Source organism: Littorina saxatilis, linkage group LG10 (genome assembly GCF_037325665.1).
Source record: "Littorina saxatilis isolate snail1 linkage group LG10, US_GU_Lsax_2.0, whole genome shotgun sequence".
Lineage (NCBI taxonomy): Eukaryota > Metazoa > Mollusca > Gastropoda > Littorinimorpha > Littorinidae > Littorina > Littorina saxatilis.
Window position 1 is genome coordinate 28081528 of NC_090254.1, and position 8842 is coordinate 28090369.

Consider the following 8842-nt stretch of genomic DNA (forward strand, 5'->3'; position numbering starts at 1 on the left):
TTGATGGTTTGATCTGAGATAATCTAAAATATTTTCAAATTAACCGCCTAACGTGATTTTACTTTATTCCACGGTAAAAAGTAGATATCACGCGCGCAAACGAACGTGTGTGTGTGTGTGTGTGTGTGTGTGTGTGTGTGTGTGTGCGAGAAGTCAGATTTTGTTATAGCAAGAGAGAGAGAGAGAGAGAGAGAGAGAGAGAGAGAGAGAGAGAGAGAGAGAGAGAGAGAGAGAGAGAGAGAGAGAGAGAGAGAGAGAGAGGTTGGGAAACCGAAAGTATGTTTGCGAGTGTATATTATTTTGGTTGCTTCTTTTTCTGTGTGTCTCTTGTATAAGCTCATTTTTGTGTTTAATTTTCTTATTATTGTAAGCAGTTTCATACCTAAACTGTCGATGTATTTTTTATACCATCCATTTACAGACAACATAGGTACAGATCACATGCAACAAACACACCACCAACACTACTCTTTTTTTTTCTCTCGTGTCTTTCAATACAGGTTTTTCTTCGTCAGTTCTCCTCAATCAAAAACAATTAAAACAAAATTAAAAAAATTAATGAACACAAATGTCTTTAGTATGAACACAGCTACACACAATCCATAGCGCTGAATAGTTTATTCGCAATTTTCTTTTTTTTAACATTACAATAAACTTACTCGCTTACTATAATTGTTTTCAATACTTTTAAGCGATTCGCTAAAGAAACAACAACAAAAATATGAACGAAACAGTTACATTTTTACTATTACTAGGGCTTTCATTTTGTCAATCAAAAGAGAATTTATCACTAGCATGTCTGCTAAAATTATGAAACTCTTGTACCTTGAAAAAGACGTGAACTTTACTCGATTTTTTCGAAATTGCCTCCCAACCACACCCTCCACAAAAAAAGGAGAAAAGGGAAATTCAAAACAAACAAAAAATAACGATCAACACTGTTTTTTCCCTGTCGTTGAATTTATGACATTTTTAGACAGGGTACTTTTGTAAACTAATGTAAACGTTTTACAACTTCACTATTTTAAACACATCCTAATCTTTCTGAAGCGCCTCAACGAGAATGTTTATCACCGGAAATTCCGGTAAGTGTTGCATGCTAGGAAGTGACGTCACATCAGTTGGCCAGCATCCTCTTCAGCTTCCTCAAAACAGTCTCGCTGCTGCTAGTGAGCTTCTGTAAGACAAATAGAAAACAAAATCAAATTTAACAAACAGAAAATAAATCTATGTGTATGTGTGTGTGTGTGTGTGTGTGTGTATGTGTGTGTGTGTGTGTGTGACTGTGTGTGTGTACATATATGTGTGTGTGTGTGTGTGTATGTGTGTGTGTGTGTATGTGTGTGTGTGTGTGTGTGTGTGTGTGAGTTTTGCCGATCATTATCGCAAAGAAAAGACAAATTCATGACTGTGCACTTAAGCAACAGATAGAGTAGTCAAACATGTACATTTTGCAAATTGACTCAATCAGTTTACACATTCAAATACACACATGAAATAAGATCATAAATCAGCACAAAAGCTCTCACTCTCTATTACCCTTCCTCTTTTCCTACTAAAATCATTTAATAAATACATTCTCTCATTAGTTCGAAGGAATCAAAGCAACCGATCATCCAACAATCAATCTGTCCGTCCATCAATGGACTTATCCACCTATCCACCCATCCATCCATTCAGTCAGTCCAAGTGAACACTCACGCTATCGGCGGAGCAGGAGGGGATGCACAGCGAGTAGTAGGCACCGTCAGGTTTCTCTCCCACGATCTCCTGTAACCCTTGGCAACAGGAGTCGGCGGCGCAGACGTTCTGTTGGGACGTTTTTCCGTCCTCCGACAGCACCCACTCCGTCTTCAGTCCCGTCTTGCAACACGCGCCGCCATCTTGCCCTGCGTCACTTCCGGAGCGTCCCAGCCGAGGGAAGGCAAGGTAGCCTCTACCCATCCTGGGGAAGGCGATGTAAGCCTGGTGAGAGAAAGTGTGCATGATCAGTGACCAAAGTTTGGACCCATGCTGCGGCTGTGTAAATAGTCAACGGTAACATCAATATACATCATTCATCATTTGACCGAGTCTGCTTTTGGAAGTCATCAAACGTTCTAATATACACATGACCAGGCGTAAATGATAACAAGGCATATACAGGCGAGCGCAAATAACCGCTCAAACAAGGCAACACAAACACCGCACTGATCCAGGTCACACACACACACACACACACACACATACACACACACACACACACACACACAAATACCCCCAACCCAATCTCATACATCCAAAAACGAACACAAAAGGACTGGACAAAACAAAAGGACGCCGATTCCAATAGGGGGAGCGCATCAAATCTGTCCCTGTGACGTACCCGTGGAATAAATCAAATACTAATAAATCAGTGGATATTTATTTGTGCCATGCCTGCCAACGCAACATGCAAGCAGTCAATACAACAGTGCCCAACGAGGGACGCCGTTTTACTCAAGGGAGCCCACTCATCTCCCATCAACACCGCTCTCCTATTGAGGAGTCAGGATAAGTGCACCGGGCTACCGAGACTTGACGACGTAGCTGCTCTTTGAGCGAGCGGTTGTGTCAAAAACATGGATGGGAGAATCGACGATTGTTACGGAACGGAGCGACACGGACCAGCACTTCTAGATATGAGGACAGCAAACATGGCTAGCACTGCCGATAGCTGAGGGAAGAATGAGAGAATAGTCCTGCCGGAGTTGGAGGTAATGTGTTTTATATTTGTCTCTCTGTTTCAATGAGACCACCCGCGCCGGTTCCAAATGCGCGTGAGGAATGCGGTGGAGAAAGGTGTTGGGGAGGGGTGGGTGCGGGTGTGGGTGGGGTTGGAGTCGGGGTGGGGGTAATGGAGGGAGAAGAAGCAAGGCCTATCAACTAGTCCCAAACAAAGAGTGGCCGAGAGGATGGACGAGAAATAGATGTAGTTGAAGGTTGGAGAGAGAGAGAGAGAGAGAGAGAGAGAGAGAGAGAGAGAGAGAGAGTGAGAGAGAGAGAGAGACAAAGTGAGAGAGAGAGACAGAGTGGGAGAGAGAGAGAGAGAGAGAGAGAGAGAGAGAGAGAGAGAGAGAGAGAGAGAGAGAGAGAGAGAGAGAGAGAGAGGGCAGGAGGGGGGGGGGTGAGAAAGGGGAGAAGGAGAGAGGGGAGGGGGAGATTAAGAATGTCCAGCAGACAGACAGACAGTCAAACAAAGACATGCAAGCAGACAGGCAAGCAAACAGTCAGAACAGATTGACAGAGAGACAACGAGGCGTTTCCAGATTTCAAACGTGATAGAAAATCAAGAATGGGGAAATTGAACTTTTCAGCATATTCAAATCGGTGACGGAAGAGGGACAACACCTTAAAAAGAAAAAACCCACAATTCACCAGAACTTAACTGAAAGCAAACCGCCAGTGAATTAAAACGTAAATTATGCGTAATCGTGTTTTTCTTCGGTTTAAAGGCACAGTCCTTCCCTTGTTAACGATTTGGCTCACCATCTTACATTTGGCCAGGTTTTTTTTTACACGCACTAAAAATCAACAGTTATATACCGTATATAATATATTAAGGATGCTCTCTGTAAAAAGTTGGAATATTTTGATGAAATAATTTCTCAACAGAAACGGCCCCCCCCCCCCCTTCAAAAAAAAAATAAATAAAAAAATAACGCTATGCATAAAAGCAGCCAGGATGTTTGATTTTCGGTATGTGTCCAAGTAGAGGGCTGGCCGTATCCCGTGTCAAAGCCTGGCCAGGTCTGATATGATGAGCGTAATGTTTGACACGTGAAGAGCTGTGCCCTCAAAACACCATTGCCCAAGGAGTTTTGACGACAAGTACTGCAAAAAATTATCAATCAATCGACCTTGTGAACCCCAACAATTTTCATCAATAGAGCATTAACAATTGAATGATCAACATCCACAAGAGTGCACAATTTTACAGACGGGAAATATTTTTTTAATTTTATGTTTCGAGAGTGGACAAAACAAAACAAGCAAAACCGACAACAAAATTACCCCTAGATTACCGGTCTTTTAACAATTATATCACTCTAATATTTGAAAACATGAGAAAAGTGTTCGAAAACACACATTACGGCCTACAGAAGTGATAAAGAAACAAGTCGCGTAAGGCGAAAATACAATATTTAGTCAAGTAGCTGTCGAAGTCACAGAATGAAACTGAACGCAATGCCATTTTTCAGCAAGACCGTATACTCGTAGCATCGTCAGTCCACCGCTCATGGCAAAGGCAGTGAAATTGACAAGAAGAGCGGGGTAGTAGTTGCGCTAAGAAGGATAGCACGCTTTTCTGTACCTCTCTTTGTTTTAACTTTCTGAGCGTGTTTTTAATCCAAACATATCATATCTATATGTTTTTGGAATCAGGAACCGACAAGGAATAAGATGAAAGTGTTTTTAAATTGATTTGGACAATTTAATTTTGATAATAATTTTTATATATTTAATTTTCAGAGCTTGTTTTTAATCCGAATATAACATATTTATATGTTTTTGGAATCAGCAAATGATGGAGAATAAGATAAACGTAAATTTGGATCGTTTTATAAATTTTTATTTTTTTTTACAATTTTCAGATTTTTAATGACCAAAGTCATTAATTAATTTTTAAGCCACCAAGCTGAAATGCAATACCGAACCCCGGGCTTCGTCGAAGATTACTTGACCAAAATTTGAACCAATTTGGTTGAAAAATGAGGGCGTGACAGTGCCGCCTCAACTTTCACGAAAAGCCGGATATGACGTCATCAAAGACATTTATCCAAAGAAATGAAAAAAACGTTCGGGGATTTCATACCCAGGAACTCTCATGTCAAATTTCATAAAGATCGGTCCAGTAGTTTAGTCTGAATCGCTCTACACACACACACACACACACACACACACGCACAGACAGACAGACAGACAGACACACATACACCACGACCCTCGTCTCGATTCCCCCTCGATGTTAAAATATTTAGTCAAAACTTGACTAAATATAAAAAGAAGACAAAAAGCCGTTCCTTTTTCCAGTGCCTTTAGAGAAAACATTTTCACATTTACATCCAACAACAGCAATTATTCAAACTGCTTTAATTTTCAAGAATAGCGTTATGCGTTTTGATTTCCCAAGAGAACCTGCGTTTTAGCAAGTAAAACATAATTATGTTGAAATCAAAAAAATCACAAATCATTCCTGGGACCGTTAAATGACCTTGGCTACAATAATGATTTTTACTATTTTCTGAAATAAATAGTAAGATTAGTGTATGTAGTTGAGATATGTACCGGTACGAATTCCTATACCGGGTTTCTTTAGGGTTTCTGGTGTCAGTCGTACCTGTATCGGTTCAACATTTTTTGTATCGTTATTTCAGATTGACCATACATAAATATTATCTCACCACAAAACTCAACACCATGACCACTTTAGATGAACTATGAGCCATCTATCTAACATGAAACAAGGACAAAAACAATCCCAAATTACTGATCGTGTTGGAGAGTACCATAGCTTCTCCCATCAAAAATCACGATTCCACGGTCTCCGCTGATGCATACGAACAAGCGGCTGTCAGGAACATTTTTAAAAATCCGACTGTATGGAAATGGTTCTCTTTGAAACCGCTGGCTGTGGCTGTCTCCTGAGGGTAGGCGTTAGACGGGGTGGATTGAGTGTGGGAGGGGTAGGGCGGGCGAGGACGGATAGGAGACGTAAAAGGAGGAGGAGGGGGAGGAGAGGGGGTAGGATAGGAGTTCCCCACTCCCCAGATATCATCAGCGACATCAATGTTTGATTGTGCCACTAGAGATTCGCTAACTGCCACCATGTCTAATGAATGCGTTTCAGTTGGACCCGGTCGATGTTCAAAGGGAATGCTTATTTTCCTCTTCTCTTCTGTTGGAAGTCAGAACCTTTTTAGAATAAAAGCGAGAGAAAAATAAAGTTAATATATTAGCTAGAAAACCAAAAATCAAAACCTTTTGGGGATAGGCGGGAGAAAAAAACAAAGCCTACATATAATTAGTTAGTCCCTAAAACAGTTTTTTTTTGGGTGCTGTTGTTTTGGCGGATCATCAGTGAACGACTATAACCCTGTGGCATGCTAGGCAACCATGACAAGCAGTTCCGTAGAGCTACAGCTGAATTTTATCACCCTCTCATCATCAGTACTATTATTAACCGGCACGGTTGGCCTAGTGGTAAGGCGTCCGCCCCGTGATCGGGAGGTCGTGGGTTCGAACCCCGGCCGGGTCATACCGAAGACTTTAAAATTGGCAATCTAGTGGCTGCTCCGCCTGGCGTCTGGCATTATGGGGTTAGTGCTAGGACTGGTTGGTCCGGTGTCAGAATAACGTGACTGGGTGAGACATGAAGCCTGTGCTGCGACTTCTGTCTTGTGTGTGGCGCACGTTATATGTCAAAGCAGCACCGCCCTGATATGGCCCTTCGTGGTCGGCTGGGCGTTAAGCAAACAAACAAACAAACAAACAAACACAATCAGTACTATTGTTCGTGTAGGAAGGCAAATGGGTCGGGAGAATAGACTGCGTTACAGACAGAAAGGTGGACTAACGGATGGACGCGCACGCTCGCGTAGACACGCACAAACAACCCAACACGCAAACACAACCACATAACGACACACACACACACGCGCGCATTGCGGAAGAGAGAGAGAGAGAGAGAGAGAGAGAGAGAGAGAGAGAGAGAGAGAGAGAGAGAGAGAGAGAGAGAGAGAGAGAGAGAGAGAGTGAGACAGACAGACAGAGAGACAGCAAAGCACGAACACACACACACACGCGCACTCACACAGGTACCCACACAGACAACAGTTTCGATAGTTCGATAATAAGTAAAAGGTCTGTGCCTGCGTGTAATTTGGATTTAGTGAGAGCAGAGGTTCGTTAACAATTGCCGTGTATTGTTGTGTGTGTGATGTAAAAATAAACCAAACAAAACATAATTATAAGACATACATATTCAAACAAATAAAACTTACAGAGCGGCCCTGTCTTGGAAACGCAACGTACTGAAATAAACCAAAAAACAGTGGCATTCATTACCACAAAATAATACAAATTGAACAAAGCAGTCAGTAAACAGATCGGAGTATGGAACGCATGATCAAATTATAATAAAACGAATTCAAGATAGTTGAAAGAAATAATAATGACACAAAATAAACTCAAGATAATTGAAAGAAATAATTTCAACACAAAAACATGCGACAGCGATTGACCCCCAAAAACAAATTCGCTAATATTCAGAATGTGTTGAAACAAGTGTGAACGAATTAGAGACATCTACCGGACAGACTTTATGAAACAGAATTTTGAATATGATGAAATGCCAAGAATCGTATAAACAAGGGTTAGGTAATGGAATGAGGTGTCAGTCCAATCAATTACAATCACAGGATCTATTTTGTAAGTGGTGTAAATCCCTGGTATACGTTTGTTGTGAGTATGTGTTTTATTTGAATTATTCTAACGTGTCTTTCTGATATGGCTGGAAATAACGTAAATACATGACGTTTTCGTAGGCTAAAATTAGACCAGTTTCTCAATTCGCATGAACATATTTCCTGGTTATTAATTTGAGAAAAAAATGAAACAATGCGGAGCAGAGTCCCCACAATCACGATACATACGATTAAAACAATTGACCATGCCATTTTTGCACAGGCCTGCAAAACGTACCATTTAATTACCCCCATTTTTAAAAATGGCATCAGAATAAGTTTAAGTGATCGTACTCTGAAAAATATGCATGTTGAGTAATATGTACGTAGTTGCTGTATCAAAATGTTCACAATCTGCCATGTCCGAGAATAGACATAAGTATACAATCGCTGTCGTATGTCGCTCTTTTGAAACAGGGTAAAATGTATCAAACCAAAGCAAAACAAAATTGTTTAAAGAAAAGTTGGATCAATCTTGCTCTATGAATCAAAAAAGTAACCGAAAAAGAAGAAAAAAAAAGAAAGAAAAAAAAGTATCGTAATTTTTAGCAAAACAATGCCTGCAGTAACTAACCAGTGAAAGAAAAAGAACTACAAGTTTAAAGACAAAACAAAACAAAACAGAAGAAAATGGATCAAAATTCACCACAGTCCTCCCAAAATGAATATTCTGCTGGATGAATCCTGCCTTAAAGGCACACTCCTTCCTGTATTAACAGTTAGGCACTAAGTCACATACCAAAAATCAACACAGTGGGTGATCTCTGTGCACAGTGGGAAGTTTTTATGAATTAATTTCGTAAATACCACTGGTGGCTATTTAAGAAATGAATTCATCAAAAGAAATCCGAATCACGAAAGTAGTTGATTATTGGTATTTATTTATTTTATTTTATTTACGAGGATTTATATCGCGCACGTATCTCACCACAGAAGGCGACTCAAGGCGCATGTTACCTATTAATGCCGTGTGAGATGGAATTTTTACACCATATATCACGCATTCACATGGGCCAGTTGATCGACTGCCTTTAGGCGCTGCATCCACCTTTCACGGCCTATTATTCCAGGTCACACGGGTATTTTGGTGGACATTTTTTATCTACGCCTATACAATTTTGCCAGGAAAGACCCATTTGTCAATCGTGGGATCTTTAACGTGCATACCCCAATGTAGTGTACACGAAGGGACCTCGGTTTATCGTCTCATCCGAAAGACTACCACTTGAACCCACCACCTAGGTTAGGAAAGGGGGGGAGAAAATTGCTAACGCCCTGACCCAGGGTCGAACTCGCAACCTCTCGCTTCCGAGCGCAAGTGCGTTACCACTCGGCCACCCAGACTCGGTATGCGACGA

General features: G+C 41.0%; 1 protein-coding gene across 2 annotated transcripts in view; it reads right to left on the bottom strand.

Annotated features, from left to right (window-relative positions):
• Positions 1-603: 603 nt before the first annotated feature.
• LOC138978548 (small cardioactive peptides-like) overlaps positions 604-8842 on the bottom strand; it is a 58282-nt gene continuing 50043 nt past the window's right edge. Inside the window, exons 2-4 of one of the 2 annotated variants that reach the window (XM_070351295.1) lie at positions 7023-7052; positions 1702-1965; positions 604-1177 (exon numbers count right to left, since the gene is read on the bottom strand). In XM_070351295.1, the coding sequence (XP_070207396.1) occupies positions 1118-1177; positions 1702-1965; positions 7023-7052 (354 nt within the window). In that variant the 3' untranslated portion in view covers positions 604-1117. The remainder of the gene's footprint in view (positions 1178-1701; positions 1966-7022; positions 7053-8842) is intronic. The other variant, XM_070351296.1, reaches the window with a different exon arrangement.